The sequence below is a fragment of the Mchenga conophoros genome, linkage group LG3 (assembly GCF_057382185.1).
Source record: "Mchenga conophoros isolate Kocher_MC1m ecotype Shallow Benthic linkage group LG3, M_conophoros_male_GT1.1, whole genome shotgun sequence".
Lineage (NCBI taxonomy): Eukaryota > Metazoa > Chordata > Actinopteri > Cichliformes > Cichlidae > Mchenga > Mchenga conophoros.
In genome coordinates this window covers 83,535,225-83,558,298 of record NC_140528.1, presented here as the reverse complement: position 1 = coordinate 83,558,298, position 23,074 = coordinate 83,535,225, and the positions used below count along the sequence as shown (strand labels likewise).

Sequence of the window (23,074 nt, the reverse complement as noted above, 5' to 3'; positions counted from 1 at the left end):
TCACAGAGCCCAGTTCAGCCTCCAAATCCTCCATTACTGTAGTCCTACAAAGCAGCAGGTCAAACATGGCTGCAGAGAGCAGCTTTATGTCAGTAACCATGTCCAGGACCGAGCTGACTGCTTACAGAGTTCATACTCTAACTGCTAGCTGCCCTGCTAGCTAAGCTAACTCAGTAACAGTGACTCTGACAGCAGTTACTGTGGAACAGCGGCCGAGCTCAGGACACATTCAGTGTGTTTAGTCTGAGTCCTGGACTCTGATTCAATGGATTCAATCCAGCTCAGAGTTTCATGTGTTCATCAGAATAAAATACATGTACTAATATAACAGAAGTAATGCTCTGAATGCAGGACTGTAATGGAGGATAAACAAGGTTTTTACAGCCTGAAAGAAACATTCAGTTCATATATTTGTAGACAGTGAAGCAGTTTTTAATACTGCAGCTGTTTCCTTCACCTGTGTGTGTGTGTGAGCCACACCTTCATGTGCTGCTTTAGAAATATGTGGTCTGACTGCTCAGACTGAGTCTAGGAGGAAAGTTCACACGCTGGAGAAAGTTTTGTTCCTAACTTTGTCAGAGTTCGGCTCCAAAGACAAAGAAGACGGAGCTCACAGTCTGTAGATGGTCCTCAGTGTGTGTGTGAAGCACACAGGAGTGTGTTTATGTCAGCAAATCAGTGTGTGTGAAGAGTCTGAGGGAGTGTGTGAATGAGACTCAACACTGAACAGTCCAAGAAAAGCGTCTGGATTTCTTTAAGTTTAACTTAAAGAAGTCCAGACGCTTTTCTTTTTGTCTCCATAATGTCTCCATAATGCTGCAATGTTATCTGCCCCAGAAACACTGCAGAAGCTCTGATGGTGACACAGAAAAGTCACAGTGGAGATACTTCTGTCCACCTTTGATTAGACTCATTATAAAAAGGAAACAAAGTTTGAACACAGTCATGTTTCCAGTTCACTGACTTACATTTATTCCATGGACACTCACTCTAACCTGAAGCACAGCTACAACCCAACATTGTTGAGGCCTCATCTCCTCCTTTCCTGACTGTAGAGGTTAAATATGCAACAACCGACAAATAAAAGAATTTGGTTCATTTCAAAGAAATTCACACGGTGACCAAGTAAAGTAACCGTAGTAAAGGAGACAACATCCCGTTGATGGTGGGATTATTTGAAAGATTTGCTTTAGTCACGTCACCAAATGCAGTTGAACCACCCGTGGATCCATGTTTGACCATTCTACCACTCTGAGCTCTGCTTTTTAATCATTTTATTATTATCATCATTCATTTATTCATTCTTTGGAGGGGGGCTATTTCCTAATGCCGCCCTAATAAGCTGATGTTCAAGGGGAAATATAACAGAAACTCTTTCAGTGTTATTCATTAATAAATTAACAGATAAACTGTGAAGAAGAAAAAACTGAGATTTAAAGGAGAGAGTGAGAAACTTGATCATCCATCCTCATAATACATGTTTATCAGTATCTGCTGTGACCATACTGCAGTAATAACTACAAGTCTACATTTCTGTGACTGTTGATCAATCACAGCAGGAATCTGAGCTCATCTCTGCACACAGAGCAGCTTCAGCTCTGGGATAAACTGCTCGCTTCACGTCCTTCTCAGCTCACAGACACTCATCCTGATATTTTCCTTTAACATTTGATGGTATAATTCATCTGAGTTTACACTTTATCTGCATAAATACAGAAAAACAGACCCAAACACCAGAAACCATCAGTTTCACGTTCAACGGGAAGTGGCTCAAACGTCACAGTTTCATAACGTCACCCTGAACTCCACTCACGGAGTTTCTGTCGCCATTGTAGTTTTTAAAGTCCCGTGATAAAGGCGGGTCTTTCTGTGAATCCGCACGCTCATTGGCTAATAGCTCGAGATTGACACATCGTTATCCAATGAGCGTGCGGGAACTTCCGACATAAAGTTGTTTCCTTTGAAAAACCAAAGTCTGATTATTTTTGCCTCCACTGACGGAGCCTGTTGTTCCCGCCACAGAGACACAGTAATGTCAGAGCGGTGTTAACACTCACCCTGCCTCAGCACAGCTCTCACTCTCCTCCTGCTCTCTCACACTAAACGGAGGCTCAGCTAAACTCACTTCCTCTCTACTTACAGGAAACCAGCGCTCAGAGGAGCCGACCGGCCTCACATTTCACCCACAGACACGAACAGCGTGGAATTATTTTATGTCATAAGAAGAAACATATTCATGTAAACACTCACCTGCCTCAGCTCCACCTTCCTCCTCCTGCTTTCACTTTCACTGCTGCTCCCTAAACACAGAGGATGCTGGGACTTGTAGTTGTTTCCTTCCGGTGCGGTCTTCCTCTTTGTTTGTTTGTGTTTGTGTTCAAGTTATTTCGATCATGTAAACATCAACAGAACACGTGAAGCCACACAGAGTTTGTATGTCGAGGTGGGTAGGAGGGTTTGAGGGTTTGGGGAGGGGTCAGAGGGAAGAGGTCTCTCAGTCTTGACAATCCACATTGATGGCATTGCATCTTTCAACGTGTTTGTGGGTCGATTTGGATGCTCCAGGTGTGAGAGCAGCCACTCAGCCTCTGCTGCAGATGTGTGTCACAAGTTCATCTAGTAGTGAGACGGTGGCGCAAGATGGCGAGTTGAGCAGTCGCACGAATTAGGAGCTCGTTGAACTTGTCCCAGAATTTACTTTGTGTTCGTTATTGTTTCCACTCGAAAGTAGTAAAATGACTGCCCCAAGTATAGTTAAACCTGCTAAATTCAAACTCGACCTCAAAAAACAAGAAACAACATCGCCATGTGATGGAAAGGAAGACAGCAGAGAAGGAACGGATCATGACTACGAAGAAAAAACCTTGAAAAAAGAGTGGACGAGCAGCTAGCTGACCTGAGTGTGCAATGCAAGCAAGCTAGTACGATGCTAGCCAGCCTAGCCAAAGCGGTTCAGTTCAACTCGGAGGAGGTGAAAGAATGTAAACAAAAGGTTAAAGAGTTGGAGAGACGAAACGAGCAGTTGACCAAAGATAACTACGATCTCAAGGAGAGAGTGTGAGAGCAAGAAAGGTACAAAATGAGGTGGTGCCTCCGGATTAAAGGATTAGAAGAGAAAAGAGATGAAGGTGTCAGATCGCTGGTTATTGGAATTCTTGGCAAGATCGCACCTGATATGATATCAAAGCTTGAAGAATCTGTGGATGTGGTGCATAGAGTTGGGAAGAAGATTGAGAACAAGGTCCGACATATCATCATTCTGTTTGCTCTGAGACACGTGAAAGAGGAGATTTGGCGTCGCACCAAAGATTCGGCTGTCTGTAAGAACGGCGGTTTCCACTTCGCTGAGGTACTGCCGCGGGAGGACTGGGAAGAGAGGAGGCGGCTGTGGCCGCAAATTGAACAAGCCAGACGGGCTGGGAAACGGGCCTTTTTCCGGGGTCCTCATGGATACATCGAAGGACGGAGGATCATTGACGTTGAATGAAAGACTTGATGTAAGACTGTATACAGTGGAATATTATTAATGGGACAAAAGAGTTCTACTTAAAGTTAAAGGTTATTAGTCACTGAGTTGGTGACAAGTGTTACAATTTAAACTCATGTTTATATATTTTTCTTTTCTTTTTTTTAAAAAAAGTTATTTTCTTAGCATACTCTTATTATGGTTCACTCAAAAATTTCTTTTGGTTCATTAAACGTTCGGGGTTTGAAGGAAATTGTTAAGAGAAAGGCACTTTTTTTATTTTGCAAGGGGCAAAAATGTCACTGTCTGTTTTTACAAGAGACTCACTCTGTGGATGCCGATGTTACCTTTTGGGCTAATCAGTGGGGAGACAAGATTCTTTTCAGTCGTGGATCTAACAGATCTGGAGGTGTGGCGATTTGTTTTAATAAGTTCCCAGGGGAGATTATAACATATAAAGCTGATAGTGAGGGTCATTGGTCAACTGCAGCTTGAAGAGCGAAGGTATATTTCTAATTGTTACAAATCTTTATGGACATAATAACGAAGGTCAAAATAAACGTCTATTGGAAAATCTAACAAATGTTATTTCAGAGTTTAAAGTTATGTACCCCACAGATTACATCCTAATAGGAGGAGACTGGAACATGACCTCAGATGAATGGATGGACAGATGGCCTCCTCGCTTAGGAAGGAGGCAACAGAATAACATTATTGAGAACTTTTCTAGTGATAATAATTTTACAGACATTTGGAGAAGTTTGAATCCTGGAGTTAAGAATTATTCATGGTTTAAACCTAATGGAGAAAGCAGGTCAAGAATTGATTATTGGTTAGTGAGCGATGACATTTTGAGGTGTACTTCACCATCTAAAATCTCCAAAGCACCCCTATCTGATCACTGTTTCATTGATCTTGTCTTAGAACCAACAAGGATGAAACGTAGTAGCAGGGGATATTGGAAATTTAATGCCAGCCTTTTAAATAAGGACAAGTATTGTGATAAAATTAGACATAAAATTACAGATATAAAAAATGATGACTCAGTAGTGGGTAATATACAGAAATGGGAACTTATTAAATTCAAAATCAGAGAATTCACTATAAAATTCTGCAAAGAACTGAACAGGGAAAAACGGGAATATGAAAGTAATTTACTTCGTGAAATAACTCAGTGCTGTAGTAAAGAAAAACTAAACGTGCAAGAAAAGAATAAATTGATGGAGTTACAAACTAAATTAGACGATCTTTACCTAGAGAAAGCCCAGGGTGCCTTTATAAGATCGAGAGCCAAGTGGATTGAGGCAGGTGAAAAGAACTCATCATATTTTAGTAAGCTGGAAAAGTGCAGACAGCAGAGAAATCTAATCTCAAGCTTGTTGATAAATGGGACTGAATGTAAAGATTTCAGAAAGATTGAAAAGGAAGTCTTCACTTTTTATTCCAAATTGTACTCCTCAGAATATTCAGCAGCTGATTCTGATAGTTTCTTTGATAAGATTCATAATCTCATCCCATGTATTGACAAGCCGTTCAAAGATCTGTGTGATTCAGAGCTTAAAATTGAGGAACTGGATTTGGTGGTCATGAAAATGGCATTAAACAAGTCCCCAGGGACAGATGGACTCACTACTAATTTTTATCAATTCTTCTGGAAGGACCTAAGAACTTTATTGTTTGATGCATTAAAGGAATCGATAGAGAAAAAAGAAGTGATGCCGAGCATGAAACAAGGGCTGATAACCCTGATCCCTAAATCGGGTAAGGATAAAAGAATTTTAGACAATTTAAGACCCATCACCTTACTAAACACTGACTATAAGATCCTGTCTGGAGCTGTAGCTGAGAGGCTAAAGAAAGGCATCTCAAACATTATCAGTGAAACACAATCAGGTTTTTTGAAAGGAAGACTAATTCATAACAATATTAGGCTGGTTTTGGATCTCCTTGAATACAGTGAATTAATCCAAGAGAGAGGGTACATCCTGTTCTTGGATTTTTACAAAGCATTTGACTCAGTTGAACATACGTTCATATTAAAAACTCTGCAGTCTTTTGGTTTTGGAGAGGAATTTATCAATGTTATAGAGATGCTATATAATGACATTAACAGCTCTGTTTTGCTAGAACATGGTACATGTTCAAGGTTTGAGGTTAATAGAGGGATAAGGCAGGGATGTAGCAGCTCACCACTTCTGTTCATCATGGTTGCTGAGCTGTTGTCTATTTTGATTAAAAACAGTCACATTGAGGGGTTAACTGTGATGGGTGAACAGATAATAATCAGTCAGCTGGCAGATGATACCACCCTGTTTCTAAAAAATGAGGACCAGATTCCTTTAGCCTTGCAGGCGATCAACCATTTCTCCAAAGCTTCTGGCCTACAGCTGAATATTAATAAATGCAAAATTCTAGCTCTGCATGAGTGTCCCCTGCAAGCAATAAATAATATGCAGATCAAAAAAGAGGTGAAGTATCTGGGCATTGTAATTTGCAAGGATAAGACATCAACAGAAAATAAGAATATCTGTACCAATATAGAAAAGTGTAAGTCAATTTTAAACATGTGGCTGCAAAGGGACATAACTCTGTTTGGGAGAAGCTTGCTAACCAACATGGACAGTCTGTCCAGACTCATCTATCCAGCCTTTTCTCTGCCCATACCTCCAAAACTAATTAAATCTATAAATACTCTTAATTTTAGGTTCATATGGAGGAACAAATGTCATTATATAAAGAAAAATGATGTGATTAAGAATTATGAAGAGGGTGGGGCTAATGCCATTGACTTTGATGTTATGAATGGTGTACTAAAATTGAAATGGTTAAGATCTTTCATTAGGAACAAAAATTCCTTTTGGAACATTATTCCCAATGTGATTTTTGGCAAAATGGGTGGAATAGACTTTTTGTTACGTTGTGACTTTGATTGCAGTTCGTTACCTGTTAAACTCTCAGCTTTCCATCAGCAGGTCCGTCTCTACTGGAAATTAATCTATAAACATAGCTTTACTCCTCACAATACCCCTATATGGAACAACAGGTATATCCGTTTGTGTAGGAAATCTGTGTACGTGGATGAATGGAGATCTAAAGGGATTTGGGCTGTAGCTCATTTTATGGATGATAATGGGGTCTTACTAAAACATGAGACGTTTTGTGAGAAATTTGATGTAAGATGTACTGCTAAGAGATATAAATCCCCAGTGAAAGCCATCCCAGTCCCTTTGAGATCAATGATAAAAGAAGATATTGTGCACTCTAAAATTTCTCCTGGACTGAGGCAGCTCTGCATAGCTGGAGTTGAATTTGGTGACAGCAGGTTTACAAACAAAGTGATCAGGAATATTTTGATAAATGAAATTTGCCCTAATCCGGTTAAAAGAAATTATATCCTTAAAGAATTTGAGACCATGGAGGTTAAGGCGATAAGACAAAAGTCTACAGGGAGAGCAGAATTATTAGGCAAATGAGTATTTTGTCCACATCATCCTCTTCATGCATGTTGTCTTACTCCAAGCTGTATAGGCTCGAAAGCCTACTACCAATTAAGCATATTAGGTGATGTGCATCTCTGTAATGAGAAGGGGTGTGGTCTAATGACATCAACACCCTATATCAGGTGTGCATAATTATTAGGCAACGTCCTTTCCTTTGGCAAAATGGGTCAAAAGAAGGACTTGACAGGCTCAGAAAAGTCAAAAATAGTGAGATATCTTGCAGAGGGATGCAGCAGTCTCAAAATTGCAAAGCTTCTGAAGCGTGATCATCGAACAATCAAGCGTTTCATTCAAAATAGTCAACAGGGTCGCAAGAAGCGTGTGGAAAAACCAAGGCGCAAAATAACTGCCCATGAACTGAGAAAAGTCAAGCGTGCAGCTGCCAGGATGCCAGCATAGGAAAATTGGGTTGAACAGTGAGACTGCATTTGTGGGGTTTAGAAACATCCAGAGCATCGCAACAGAAAGGTAAATAAAAAAAGTAAGAGAGAGAGATAAAGAAATAAATGAACTAATAATACATAAATGAATAGAAAAATAGAAAACACACATGTAGAAATTGTCACATGTGAAATTGTTTTTGGAGAGAATCAGAAGTGAGACAGTTTGAATCCACAGTTCAGCGCAAAGATGCAGGAATTAAATCTGATTATAAAAACACATCGAGGCAACGAAGACCAGCTTACACTCAATATTAATATGAACACACAACATACACGCAATGAAGACATGCTTACACTCATGAATGTGAATACATGACATAAATGCTGAATGGTGTAGATTTAACACACTTAAAGGCTGAAGCTGAGGAATAACTCAGGAAGTTGCAGGACAATAGAGGGACTTTTGTGACAAGGAAAAAGAGACTGGGAGGACCAACCAGGGATTAGAAGCTTAAAGCAGGTTTAAAATAGTGAATTAGAAGTGGTTTCCAGCTGATTGAGCAAAAGAAGTGACGACTGTAGAAATAAAAATAAAAGAATAATAATTGAATTATGCAGCAATGTTTTGAATATGCATTTCTGTTGTCAGGGCAACTTCTCGAGATGTGACTCAATATGCAAATTAGTTGAATGAGTGGGGACAGAAAAAAAAGAAAAACTCAAGTTTCCTGTCTGAGACATGAGTGAAGTTTGCATTGAGAGAAATATATCTGTGACTGTGTGAGAAGAACTGTTTGGTAAAATATATGATAGCAGCCGCAGGACAATTAAATAAAGTCTGTGACTAAGTGCAGTCGTGCAGATTTGGAGAAGAAGTTTATAATTTAGTGATGACACATTGTTATAAAGTGTTTAGAAAGGGCTTAATGGGAATATTACTGTTGGGCAAACTGTGCGGCTTTAACAAGATTTTCTGTGTATTTAGCAGGTGAAACTCTGTCAGCTGACTTCAGACTGTCAGGAAGCTGAAGAACCTGAGGCCAACCACTGAAACATGATGTGGGCAAAATGAACAGAGGGAGGGATTTTAAAGGTCAACATTTAGGACTTACTGCAAATGTTACTATGTCAAAGTTACTGTGACTCAAACAGAGGAAATTTTGATTTTTTTATTTCCACACCCAGCATGTTTTGGGTGTTATACGCTATTAAATACTTTTAAATAAATTAAAAAGTATTTAATAGCATAAAACACCCAAAATATGCTTCGGTTCACATTTAACTCCAGAAAATCATCAATCAAAACATGGATATTACCTGACCACAGATTCGTGGTGACGTCACTGCTCTTTTAACTGTTCGGTGTCTTTGTTTGTTTGCTGGTTGTAGAAATGGTTTATATGAGCTTTGAGCTGAGAGTCAGAGGTTTCTGTGGACACTGCTCATGTCGGCACTTATATTTCTGACCTTTTCTTATAACCGATTAAACATGATCTCCTCCCTTTTGCCCCCATTTTTGGTGGTGTAGGTACAAATGATCAGGCATGACATTCTCATAATAAATAAGATACTGCAAATAATTATTTCTGCATTTGTGCGATTGAAGTGAATTGAAAATGTGTATGAAATGACACTGTTTTAAAGATTTGGCCTAAATAATTTTGGAGTGAATGAGTCTAAACATGATGACCTAACTAGTGATATCCTGTCACACACACACACACACACACACACACACACACACACACACACACACACACACACACACACACACACACACACACACACACACACACAGCATGTTATGCCAGTTTCAGCTGAAACTATGTTTCAAACCATGTTCCGGGTTTTTAGTTCACCATTTATGAGGCTTCAAGAAGAAAATAAAAGACAGATCTGAATGTTTGAAAATGTTTTGGAAAGATTCTGTAAAGATGAGATGAAAAATACTCAAAGGATAAATTTAATTGGTTTATTATTTAGATAAGTTGAAAAAAGTTAAACAAGTAAATGAAGAAACAAGGCAGAGGAGAGAAAAGCCCAACAATCCCCTCTGAGCAAGCACTTGGCGACAGTGGGGAGGAAAAACTGCCTTTAAACGGGCAGGAACCTCCGGCAGAACCAGGCTCAGGAGGGGACAGTCAACGGCCGGGACTGGTTGGGGGGGTTAACAGAGGTGGAGCAAGACGAGGCTACATCAGGTGAGGAAGCAGTAGCCTCTCTCCTCCGGAACAAGTGGAACCATTTTTTCTTTTTTTTCATGCACTTTTCCACGAGCGCTTTTTTCTCCAGGATGAGATTTCTCAGCTCATCGATGGTTTCTGCGTTTTGTTCTTCAAGTTTCTCACATCTTTGTTCCACCTCTTCCAATGTTGCTTGTTGTTCTTCAAGCTTGTCTTTGAGTTGTTTGGATGTTGCCTCCTGTATCAGCTTGTCCTTGTGCATGTCTGCATTTCTCTGTTGGACCTCTTTGTGCTTGTCTTCTAACTGCTCGTTTCTTTTCTGGATTTCTTGGAGCGTGAGCTGCAGGTCTTCATGTATTTTGTCTTCTTGTTGTTTTTGCGCCTGCATTTGAGTGTGTTCACGCTTCAAGTTATTGAATTCCACCAAAATCCCCTTAACGAGCTCGGAGTTGTTTCTCGCTATCTGATCGATCCTTCTCTGCATCTGTGAGCAGCGTTTCTCCAGTTTGTCCTTTTCTTCTTCCACTTTAGTTGCTTTGTCCTCCAGCTGATTACAAAACTCTTGCAGTTTTAGATTTTTAGACTCAAAGTCCTGGACGATACGTTTTCCTTCTTTCAGTCTTTCTTGCTGTTGCTCTTTCTGTTGAAGAAGGTCTTTATTTTGGCGCAGTGTTTCATCCAGGCTTTCTTTCAGCATGCGGTATTTTTCCTGCATGCTCTTCAGTTCGTGCTGCATGTCTCGTTGCTTTTTGTCCTGCTCTTCCTTCTGTTGGAGGAATTCTTTCTTTTCTTCCACAGCTTCATGGAGCTGTCTTTGGAGGAGCCGATTTTTTCGGTCCATGTATTGGAGATCCCGTTGTATCTTATCAGTCATCGTTTTCTTGTCTTGGAGCTGGTTGGTCATTTCTTTTAGTTCTGCACTCTTTTGCCTGTTTTCTTTAATGAGGTGCACAATCTGCTCTCGGCTCTGAGCAAACTTGATTCCCCAGCCCTCATTAATAATTTTTATGTCCGGCTGGCGCTGTTGTCTTTCTTCCAGCTCTTTATTTTGGGCTTCCATTCGTCTACATTTGTCCTCCAGTTGAAGTTTGTCTTCTTCAATTTGTTGCATTTTTTTCTGGAGAAGGTAGTTTTCCTTCCTACTCTCCTCTAACGCCCTTTGGAAGGATGAGGAGCCATTTGGGGAAATTGGCCGGCCACGCCAGGAAGGAGAGGCGGCGTAATCTTTTTGAATTGGTTGTTTTTTTCTTGGAAACATGTTGGAGTTTCTATACGATGACTTTGAAGAGCTTGTGGTGAACGTTTTGTAGGCTGCAAACACAGATGCTGCTGAAACGAACTAAAACTTGCTGTTTCTCACCCCTACTTAAGGAAAAACATCAAAGGACTTAAGATTCTTAAGATCTATGACATCATCACTCCCTAAGCCAATGAGATTGTCACAAGACATTTTGGAATGGGGTATTTTTTTTTAAACTGTTTTCAAACTTAACTTAAAATTTCAGTGTTTCCTGGTTGTGGACTATTGGTTAGTCCAGCCGATTAAGAAATTAATTGTCACAAACATCCCTAATATTATATAACAGACGACAGAAAACACGAGTTTTTTTTCTACTCAATAGAGGTATAATAAAAGTTTTTTTAATTATCCTACTTTTTATAAAAGAGAACATTTATTAAAGATTATGTATTTAATTAAAAAACTCTGTTCATCTAAAGCAGGGGTCAGCAACCTTTAAGACCCAAAGAGCCATAATTGGCCTATCTGGGGTTGAAAGGCTCGATAAATGCACGGCGTTTCGCCGGGTACACCGGCTTCCGCGAGTGTGACGCTTATTTTGAGCGATGAAAAAATAAGAAAATATAATTTTATTTGTATTTTGCAAAATCACAATAATCTTCCAATTTAGAACTACAAGTTAAAAAAAGAACTAACATAAATAAAATACACTTCAGCTAATTTATTTTCACAAACCACAGGTCGGCTCATTGAGACTCAATGTCTCATTTACAACAGAGACCTGTTCCAGACACACATATTAAAATTACAACAATAAGAGAAAAGTTTGTGTAATGTACTCAGTCACATTAAAAACGAGAACAAGTTCCCAGAGATGGTTTCACAAAAACATGTGTACGTCTTTTGAAGTCTGCAAGTGAAATCAACGGAGAGCCTTAAATCCTTCGGTTATGTTTTCCATGAAGACGGAGCAGAAAAGGAGAACGCCTTCTTCCTAAGCTCTGCATGAACTGATGGAACAGTGGATGTAATGATGTCCTGAGACTGCAGGCTGTGACTAAACTGTTTGCCTAACATGTACTCTGATGAATAGGAGGCAGTAACCCAGAAACAGATTTATAGATAAAATGATACTAATGGACCATCCTGTGTAAGACCAATGAGGACCAGTTAACCAGAGAACACAGAGTATAGTGGTGTTCTTCTGTTGTAGAGAAAGATTAAAAATATAAGACACTGGCTCAGCTATGATATTTGCAGCCAAGTGCAAGAAGGAAGGAGAACGATTGTGAGGACGAGTTTCTGGTGTTGGGGCTATTCAAAGCCTTACAAACCTCTTCTACTGTGACAGGTGTGAAGGAAAAGGTATCAGTAAGCAGGAACTACGAGCAGAGTTGTGTGCAAGAGGTTTACCATCAGATACTGTGCTGAACAAAGAGCAAGAAGCAACAAAGTGTTTGTTAAAGCAACATTTCAGTTTTGTGTGACACAGGAGTGGAGTCGATATTTAAGTGAGGAGGAAGCTCTGAGGAGTCACAGCTGGCAGAGACACTTTATAGTTTGCCAAAACCTCCTACGGTCGTTTGGACTGTCAGTCGTTAAAGTAAAAAATAGTTACATCTTGATGATGGAGGCAGTAATCCGATTACACAGCTAATGAAAACGTAGCCAATCAGCATCAGAGCCAGACTTCCTGCCCAGGCCTGGTTTCTCTCATGTAGGAGATCGGCCGGTACTGAACCAAACCAGGCCTGTCCCGACCTTTCACCCTGACCTGGCAAAAAGGGGCGTGTCTGTCCACAAAGTAGACACAACTCTCCTGTAAATGTTCCCAAACTGACATTGTCAGCCTGTTTAATACGACCCCAGTTCAAACTGATGCGGGCTCGGAGCGTGAGATTTTAGTGTTTCTCACAGCACCAACTATGCAGTGATCACTCAGGTCGTTGGCAAAAACTGCAGATGTGGAAAACTTACGCAGCATATTAGTTAAAAAAGGTCAATAAGAGCAGATTTATCTGGGTGTTTAGGATCAAGGCGTGTGAGGCTTTAAATAATTTGAGTCAGTTTTAAAAACAAGCAGCGTGCCTTAAAATCATCAGACACAGAAGAAAGCCAGTCCCAATGAAAATCATCCATCTGAAAGACGTCATTAAAATGCAGCTCAGATAAAAGTTGAACCAGAGACGGTGATGTGCTGGGGGAAGCAGGTGGAGGCTGATAGCAGCCAACAACAGTCTGATTTCCAAACAGATCAATAGTTAAGGCCAAGATTTCAAATGGCTGAGGTGCAGATGGAGAGAACAAGACTTGAGCAGCAAGACAGAGCTTCACATAAACTTCCAGACCTCCGCCTTTTCTGGGACAGTCTGAGTGCTAAATGTTAAATCCATCAGTTGCTACGTTTTTATCCAGTAAAGATTTGGAAAGTCTCAGAAACAACAATGATACCAGCACCGCTTGAACAGGCCCAGATTCCAATCATATCCATGTCAGGAAGCACACGACGTGATGCACGTGTAACCCAGACAGTTTTTAACATCTGCTGGTGTTTCACATTCAGCCAGAGGCCCAGGGTTAGGTTGGATACCAGACAATAATAAAAGCATCGTTATTAGACTCTAGAGCTGGTTTATAGCTGACACCACATGTAGAGTTTAAGTTCACACAGAGACGATGACATTTTTCTACAACCAGCAAACAATAAACAAGAAATGTAACAAGAGTTTCAGAAGAAGCTGTTTTACAGAGAAATGATTCCCTGAAGACAAAATTATTATTATCATCTTTATTTCTCCAGGTGAAAATTTAATTGAGATTAAAAATGTTGTTTTCAAGAGAGACCTGGCATCATGGCAGCAAGAGTCAGAAATACATCATAATTCAAACAAATACAAAATAGGAGAAACATCCTACATAAACTTCATAAAGTTTCATTAACAGACTTTGAACAATGGACTTCAAACTTCCCCCAAAACAACAGAAACACATTTGAAGACAATGAATGACATTTATCCCTCTAAAGAAGGACTTAGACTACGATTTAATATGAATGAGAACATGTTCATAAATGGATGCAATCAAAGATTTCATCAATCCCTGATTTAGAGACAACAGAACATTTGGTTTGATTTCACAAGATAAGAATGACGACTGAGTTGGAAGATTGTTTTATGTTTAGTCAAATCTTTCATACATAAAGTCGGATTACAAAATCATCCCCTAAGTTTGTTGTTTTATTCAAGGAATTGAAATTATAGAGAAAATCTGTGAAATGACTTAAAGAAAACAAACCACAAAAACTCTATGATACTCTAAACCCCCTGGTTTAGGTCGGCAACCTTTCTGATGATGAGTGCATCTAACATTTCCTCAGAAGTCAATGTGCCATATGATTGCATTAGCAATAAATTACACACTATATAGAACCACTTCATAGGATTATATTTGTGCACAGATGTTTGCAGCTATCAGCGAATATTTATCAGCTATTTTGAAACAAAGAAAGACTTTTTATCCATAACAGCAAATGAACTGTACAACAGAAAATACAAATGCTATTTATGGTCTCCTCACAACAATGATAAGAAAAATAAACTGGGCCAATATGTCATGTTTCTTAATACAGAGACACACATGTTAATGTGATCTCTGGTCTCCTCTGAGTGGGAGTTATTATAACTGACTGTAAAAAGTCAGCACAAGAAAAATAAACTGCACCTAAACTTGGTTTATATCTGACCCAGACAGACAGCAGGGCCCTGTTTCAGGAAGCCGGTTTAGTGGAAAAACTGAGTAAGTATACCCTGAGTTAACGAAAACTCTGGGTTTTCGGTTTCAGAAAGCGAGTTCAGATGAAGCCTCAGTGAGTCACTATGACGACACACTCCGTGAAGCTAACCTGCCCCCTAGCAGGTTTACTACAACTAACCCTGACTGTCTCCGCCCCTTTGTCGGAAACCTGACAGTAGGAAGTGTCGGACATGGCGTGCCACTTCCTTGAAGAGCCAGTAGATCGTGAAGCCCAAATTCTCCGCAGAGCTCTCCGCCGGGAGAGAGTGATCAGAGCGCGTTTGGACATTTTATCATTTCCTGATGATTTTCTGTGCGAACGTTACCGTTTCTCAGCACAATCTATAATTTATTTGGATAACATCCTCAGGCCTAATATTGCTCATGTGACACATCGCGGACATGCTCTCAGTTCATTGCATATTATTTGTATTGCACTTCGGTTTCTTGCAAACGGGAGCTTTCTGTATAATATTGGTGACGCTGAGCACGTTTCCAAGGCTACCGTCTGTCGGGCAGTCAGGAATGTTACAGTTGCACTGAAACGTCTCCTGTACACGTTTGTGGTGTTCCCCGGTCACAGACCCACAAGATTTATCAAAGAGGGATGCCACAAAATTGCAGGTATCAGGATGACCAAAACTTAATGTATGATGTGGTGATACTTGGACTACTACTTAAATTGCACATTTATTTTCAGGGTTCCCAGGCATGATTGGCTGTACAGATGGCACTCACATTCCAATCATTGCTCCTTCAGTAAATGAAGGAGACTATGTGAACAGGAAGTCTTTCCACAGCATTAATGTACAGGTACATAGTTCCCTGTAGCATTTCAAACTAACAAATTATTTCATTATAGTAATGGATGCTAATTTGTGTTCTCTGCACTGTGAAGATCATATGTGATGCTGCCAACATTATCACAAATGTGGAAGCCAAGTGGCCAGGCTCTGTCCATGACTCACAAATATTCCGTGAATGTACACTGAGCACAAAATTTGGACATGGTGAGTTGAGAATACTTTAAAATATATAAAGACCAATTGCTTCAGGGACATTTGAACTGAAGTGTATCCTTCTGTCTTAGGAGAGTTCACTGGCTACTTGCTTGGTGATAGGGGGTATCCATGTTTACCCTATTTGCTTACCCCGTACCCTGACCCTGAACCGGGCCCACAGCAGCGATATAATCTGGCTAATTGCAGGACAAGAGCCAGAATTGAAATGACTATCGGAATGCTTAAGGCCCGGTTCCAGTGCCTGCAAAGACTCAGGGTCACCCCAGAAAGGGCATGTGACATTATTGTGGCATGTGTGATTCTTCACAACATTGCCACAATTAGAGGAGAACACTGTCCTTCTGAACCAAACATCAGCAGTGATCCAAACCATGAACATCCTGACCCTCCCACGGACATACAAGATGGAAGCGCAGTCAGAGACACCATATGTCACAATCATTTCTTTTGACCCATCACCTCAACATGTTGAAAGAAGAATAAACAGATTTTTTGTTCAACTGGCTTTATTGGTCGCCTGTATTTCCTGTACACAAAGTATTAAAAGATGTAAACCTCATAAAGTGTCTCTGTTGCTTCCTCCTCTGTAACAGCTGTCAATGTTTCTTCATTATTTTCCTGTAGTAAAGAAATAGACAACATTGCTGTTCTACTGTAAACTCATATAATCTGTGGAGTATTACTCACAACTGCATGTTGGTCTGGCTCAACAGGAGGCTGCACCAGATGCAGTACACCATCACCATCAACTGATAGAATATGAGGTTTATACAGGTCACTTATAACTTACAAGGGACCAAATGGCAATTAACAAACATATACCAAGCACCTTACACTTCATTGTCATTATGCTCTCAAAGACAACCAAGGCTGAGGGAAGGCAAGATCAGTCGGAAAATAACTTCACTACAAAATAATCCATTATGGTAAAGAGTTTATCAAATGAATGAGTAGCACTGCAAAGGTGACTGTGAAGAAAAGATGTATGCACATCATGTATTATTTTGAATTTACCTCTTATGTAGGCACTTGTGTCTTGCGGGGTTATTGACTCAGAGGATGTCCCCGCAGAGATGCCTTCAGCCACAGGGCGCCCACTGTTTTGGCTGAGGGCCAACTGCTCAGCCTCTGTGAGTGGTGGTGGTGGAGGACCCCCACCTGTTTTTCGGGCCTCCGCTTTTTTTCTGTTGGCTGTGACGGCACACATTTGAGCATACAGAGTAGGCAAATATGTACTTGTAATGTGCTCAGATAATTTCAATAAGTGCTTACAGAAAGAAAATTAATGTAGCCTCTAACTGCAATTGATTTACATCGGACAAACAGACCAAGCACTATGGCTCATAATACAATTACACCTTACCTGTTTGGACTATATTTTTATATTTCATTTTTACTTGCTGCCAGGCACGTTTGGGGCCTGTTGGGTTGCACCTGCGCTCACATCACATCACAAAATAAAATGTATAAAATAACAAATAAAATAACATATGATAAAATAACGTGTTAAATGGGTGGAAATCCTAGATCAATGTTTATATTAACACTCACGCATTGACTCTGTCGGCTATGTTTTGCCATGCATGCTTTTGCAGCTGTGGCTGTGTTACTTTTTTCCGCGGAATTTGCATGTTATCGGCATATGCTGCCATCAGAATTTCGGCCTCAAGCGCTGTAAGATACATTGACCGCGCCTTCTTTCCCTCCGTCTCCATGGTGACTCGCTTAATCTGTGCTCCGCTTATCAGGGCTTTATGTATCCTCGTCCGCGCGCTTCACTTGGGGTTAAAGCAACTCCGCGTTGACTGAACTACTTGTTATCAGCCTTTCTGAAACCGAATATTCCGAGTTGGACAGTTCGGGGTTACTCAACCGTGAGTGTCGTTTTTCACTCTGAGTTTTCCAAACCGGCTTCCTGAAACAGGGCCCGGGTCATAACTTCTTACCTGAAGTTCAGTTCACCTGACACTCGGACCGGCGGCCGCCTCAGGTCTCTGCTCCTCCTGCCTCCCCTTTCCCTCATCCACCTGCTGCCTCTGTGGAAGCTCCGCCAAAGCCACCACCAAACAACTGACTTATTTCTACACATCGACCAGCATCCGGCCAATCCACCATCTTTCATTGTTTATACCGTTACAAAAAAATAAAAAAAACATCATCAGCCCATAAAAAACGAAAAATCACCATCAGTATGCCCGATGGCCAGTCCAGCTATGGTCGTGCCATCAGTTAACCCTTCACGTGGCAGCTGTGACACGCGTGCCCAGGGTTGCCGACCCCTGCTCTAAAGCATCTGATTTGGATTCCTGAGATCAAATATATTTTCCTTTGTGTTTGTTTTCTTCCCATTTGTGGCTTTAATGTAGTGTTACATCCTGTTTGTTTGCTTCCCTCTGTATACATGTCCAGATTCACTGTTATGTTTCTATTCTTACATTGCTGTGTGATCACTGTTCCCTCTGCTGACTGATGTGACCTTTTGTATCTCACACTGATACTTGTCATATTTGTATCTGCGCCTAAAAGATAAAAAGTTTTCCATGCTAAAACACAGCTCCACCTCCTGCAGTTCTCCCTCTGAACCACTAGATGTCTCTGTTATCTAAATGAAGACGTGCAGCACAGCAACCACAGCAGCGCTCAGATCACACGTGTCCTGTTATTATGTATAAAAGCATGAAACAGGTGAGACAGGTGGGATCAATATTAATGTTGTGGAAATATATGAAAAAGCAACAGAAGAGTGAAAACATTTCCTGTTTCTAGAAAGATCTTTCAGCTCACAGCTGCTCACAGACTGTATTTACAAGTGACATACTGCAACTCTACAGTACATCTACAGTATATATCAAATATATTCTGTATTCAAATCTATTGAGTGATGTTTGAAAGTCTTTCCAGGTGAGTTTGATCCAGGAGGGTCTGAAGCCAGAGTCAGACAGAGACTGTGCAGAAACTGTAGAAGGACAGAGCAGCAGCAGAGCAGTCCAGATACACTGATGATCCTCTGTCAGATCCAGAGGGACACACAGGGATGATGCTGGACTCTACATTGTGTCTGACAGTGGAGCTGTTCTCAGAGCAGTTCACTCTGCAGCACTGACAGTCATCTGCACTTCTTCTCATTCCTCTGTCAGTCACTGCTGGATGAAGCTCTCCTCTCCACCTCCCAGTAACATGGCCCAGTCAGAGCGTCTCTACACACAAGCTGCTGCTGCTTCAACCTCTCTGGATCATCAGGACACAGCTCCTCCTCTCTCAGCACACACACCGTCCTGTTTACCATCATCAGCTCCACCTGCAGAGAGAAGAAGGAAGAGCAGAGGAGATAAACGAGTGTTTCCAGAGACTCTTCATCAGCTGTCAGTCAGTGATGCAGCACATCCAGTATAAAGAGCAGCAGGGACTTCAGTGCTGGGACTGTACTAGGACTCATTGTTGCTTCACTTTTTCTAATCTTTGGATTTTTATTGAAGTTGATGAAGATGTTTTTCCCTCCTAGTTTGAGTTTGGACTTTCATTCATTAGAAGAACCTTGGTGTGTCCACTCTGAGCTCTGTAGGAACCCCAACAACAAGCCCAACAATCCAGATGGACGGTTCCAGCTGTTAACTAGAGGAATTCCATCCAAACATCTGCTCTCACTAAATTCTTCCTCACCTACAGACTGTGTTCTTCACTGCTTTAAACTTGGAAATGAATGCAGTCATTGGTCTGCGTGCTGCTTTGTTCAGAGAGCTGATTGGCTGTTGACAGTGTTTGATCAGAGCGTGTCAGCCGTTACTATGGTGACCATAAAGGTGAGAAACAGGAAGTGTTTGTGTCCAATCCTGAAGCCTGTCACCATTCTCCTCTCACAGCTTCACTGAGAAGCTGCAGCTTTACAGGAAACACTGGATCTTTGTTTCATACTGACTGTGTTTAGTACAATACTGCTGACAGCACCACCCACTCACTCCATCACTCTACTTACACCAGAGTCTCCAGTCTGTAGTCTGGACTCTGCTGAAGATCAGACAGCTGCTTCACATCTGGATGCTTCAGGTTGTTCCAGCTCAGGTCCAGCACTCTCAGATGGGAGGGGTTGGACTCCAGTGCTGCTGCCAGATAATCACAGCTGATCTTTGACAAACCACAGTCCATCAATCTGTATAAAGAATGAAAGATGTAAGTTTATTAGACAAAGTGTGAGCTTGAAATCATTCAGTGTTTCATCATCTGTTCAGAGCTGAAGAAGGTTCAGAATGTAGAAGTTTAGAAAATGGAAACTCCAAACAGCTGAAGCCAACAGGAAGCAGCTTCAAACAGGAAACTGTGCAGAGTTTCAGACTATATGTCCTGATGCAGCCAGTTGGATTTTGGAGATTTGAATCTCTGTTCTGTGACTAAGTCCTTGAATCATTTCTTCCAGTTGGTCCAACAAGACAGACTAAGTATTGGACATGTGTTGTGGCTCCATTAGGGGAGCTTCTAAATGTGATGTGATGGCCCCTCTGGGTCTGTCAGGTCACAGGACTGAAGAGAGCTCAAACTGGGCACACAGTTGTTCCAGTCTGGACCAAAGACTCTATACTGGGACTGAGGGACTGCTTTGACTGCTCCCACTGGGACGTTTTAAAGGCTCATGTTCTCACTTAGATCATCGATTTCTACTTACATTTCTTTCTGGGAAAAATGGGGATTACTTTGGAAACAGGAAGTATTTTCCCCAATAAGCAGCCCTGGATTAGTAAATCACTTCAACATGTTCTCAGGCAGAAGAAGCTGTCTTGTTATGAGGGAGAGAAGAAAAAGATGGAGGCACAGAAACTTGTTGAAAGAGAGATAAAGCAGCTAAAATCAGGTGTAAAAGTAAAGCAGAGGATGAGCTGAATAAAGGACACTCAAGGCTGGCTTGGAAAGGAATGAAGTCCATGGTGGGGATGCAGAACAAGGAGCAAAGATGAATGTGATGCTGAATCAGCAGAAGACTTGGACTCATTTGATTCCAGCTTTGATATCATTGATTTCAATGAAGAGCTTTGTGATTGTAGCAAAGGGCTGGTAGCTCTGAGAGTCCCACTGATGAGGTGTTTGTGTGGAAATCTCTTAGTGGGACCAAAGAGAGAAAAAGCCCTGGTCCTGATGCTGTGGGAGGGAAATGATTGAAGTGTGCTGTGAGGAACTGACTGGGAGATTTTCACACATTTTCCAGTCCTCCTTGGAACAACAGGAAGTTCCCAGCATATGGAAACAAAGGTTAAGTGTCCTATGGCACTCAGTGATGATGGTGCTGTGGCCCCACCACCTCCACCTCTTTGTAAAGGAACTAACTGTAATCTGAAGCTTCAAATGGGACTAAGACTTCCTCCACTAGGTGGCAGTGTCTGATGAGAAAGTGTTAGTGGAGCTGGCCTGGAGTCAGAAACAGGAAGATGCAGGATTTGGGCTGAAATGGGGAAAAGTGGTTCGCACTAGTGCCTTAAAGCAAGAAGGTTGTAGGTTGAAGCTTGTTGGCCTTTCTGTGGAGGTTGGATGTTCTCCCACAGTCCAATGAAATGCTGCTTAGGTTCATTGGTGCTTCTAAATTGGCTGTAGGTGTGGATGTGAGAGAGTGGTTCTCTGTCTCTCTCTGTTGGCCCTGTGATGGACTGCTCACCTGTGCAGGTGGACCACGCCTCTTGCCCTATGACAGCTAGGGCACTGGCTGCAGCCCTGTGAGCCTAAGCTGAATAAACAGTTAGCAAAAATGATCCATAGATGGCCTGAAATCCCCCAGTTAGCAGTTTGGTAGATAGCTATGACATGCTAATCCCATCCAGCAGCTGTATTCTACCTGTAAGCTGATCCCTGCTGAGCCAAAGCACTTTTTCATATACAAATTACAACCTTTAATAGAAACCTATTGGTCAGCATCTTATTAGCCTGCTGTTAGCTTCATTCCACAGAAAACTGAGAGAAACTAACAGAGTTGATAAAGAATAAAGAGAAATGTGCTGATTTAAAGCCTTTGAAGTGCTTCAGATGATCTCTGTCCACTTCTGTCCACTCATTCATTCATGTAAGCTTTCTAATGCAGCTTTGATCTTCACAGTCTGCTTCATGAAACTCATTCTAACCCTGAATGTCAGAGTGTTCCTCCTTCTCTTTCCCATCATTCATGCTGGCAGTGGAGGAGATTTGGATGTTGGACTGTGTTTTGGATGATGTGTGTATGTTTGTGTTGGACTGCTGTCTGTAAAGCAAACGCACATTTTGCTTTGGATTTCAGTGTCAGACAGACTTTAAGGTGGAATGAAGAGTTGGAGAGTTTCACAGTGAATTATCCAGTGGAGGATTTTTCTTCTTCTTTGAAGGTTTGAAATGTGAACATTGTTCTGCTGCAGTCAATGGACTAAACCAGAGAAGAAGAAAACAGACTTTACCATGAAGATCCTCAGTGTGGATCAGTATAATATCAGCCTGATGTCTGCAGTTTAGTGTCAGCACAACTTTCACATCATATTCATCTCAGCACAACTAAAACATGCTGACTGACCTCAGAGTTTCAAGTCCACATCCTGGACTCTCCAGGAAACCACACAGATGCTTCACTCCTGAATCCTGCAGCTTGTTGTTCAGGCTCAGCTCCAGCTGTCTCAGATGGGAGGGGTTGGACTTCAGTGCTGCTGCCAGATAATCACAGCTGATCTCTGACAAACCACAGTCCCTCAATCTGTATAAAGAATGAAAGATGTAAGTTTATTAGACAAAGTGTGAGCTTGAAATCATTCAGTGTTTCATCATCTGTTCAGAGCTGAAGAAGGTTCAGAATGTAGAAGTTTAGAAAATGGAAACTCCAAACAGCTGACAGAGTTCATACGCCTTTGTCAGGGTCAAATTCAAGCAAGACCATGTGAAAATTAAAACACATCATCCTAGGTGAACTTAAACACCTTTGTTCCCCTTTTGTTAAGACATAGAAAAGTACACCACACAAAAATACTGCAAAAGGAAACGGTCGCCTTATATACATAGTGTATAAACTCAAAATGCACATTTCACTTCAAATTAAGATTAAGGCTTTGAACAGATCACATAGTTCAGTTCAACATATAAGACTTTAAGAATGCACAAGCATCTACTTAAAATCTATTTAATTTATCATCCATGATATTATTTTGTACAATTCCAATGTATTTTGTTCATCTCCCTTAAATAAACAGGCAGTCTTAAAGTATGAAATATTCATATACAAACACATATAAATGTGTGTACTGTCTCAGTGGCTGATAGTACCCCACAGGCCTCAGTGTGAGCTTGAAGACATTTATAATGTTTAAGTAGTTTAATGTGCAGGTGCTGACGATAAACACATTTTGAATGAAAGCCGGGGAACTTTGGTAGCACAGAAACAAGTGGCTATTCTTTGTGACTATATGGATCACTCACAATACCATTATTTCACACAAAGGCACCAAATTAATACTCAAAAAAGCTGCAGCAATACACACAAATATAAACAGTACT

The 23,074-nt window shown here is 41.0% G+C and overlaps 1 protein-coding gene and 1 pseudogene across 1 annotated transcript in view; both read right to left on the bottom strand.

Moving 5' to 3' along the window:
* LOC146581160 (ribonuclease inhibitor-like) overlaps positions 1-23,074 on the bottom strand; it is a 41,177-nt gene that overhangs the window by 14,668 nt on the left and 3,435 nt on the right. The window contains exon 2 of the mRNA XM_085268089.1: positions 22,104-22,280. Within this exon, the coding sequence (XP_085124215.1) occupies positions 22,104-22,280 (177 nt within the window). The remainder of the gene's footprint in view (positions 1-22,103; positions 22,281-23,074) is intronic.
* LOC146581161 (uncharacterized) lies at positions 9,653-10,790 on the bottom strand (annotated as a pseudogene).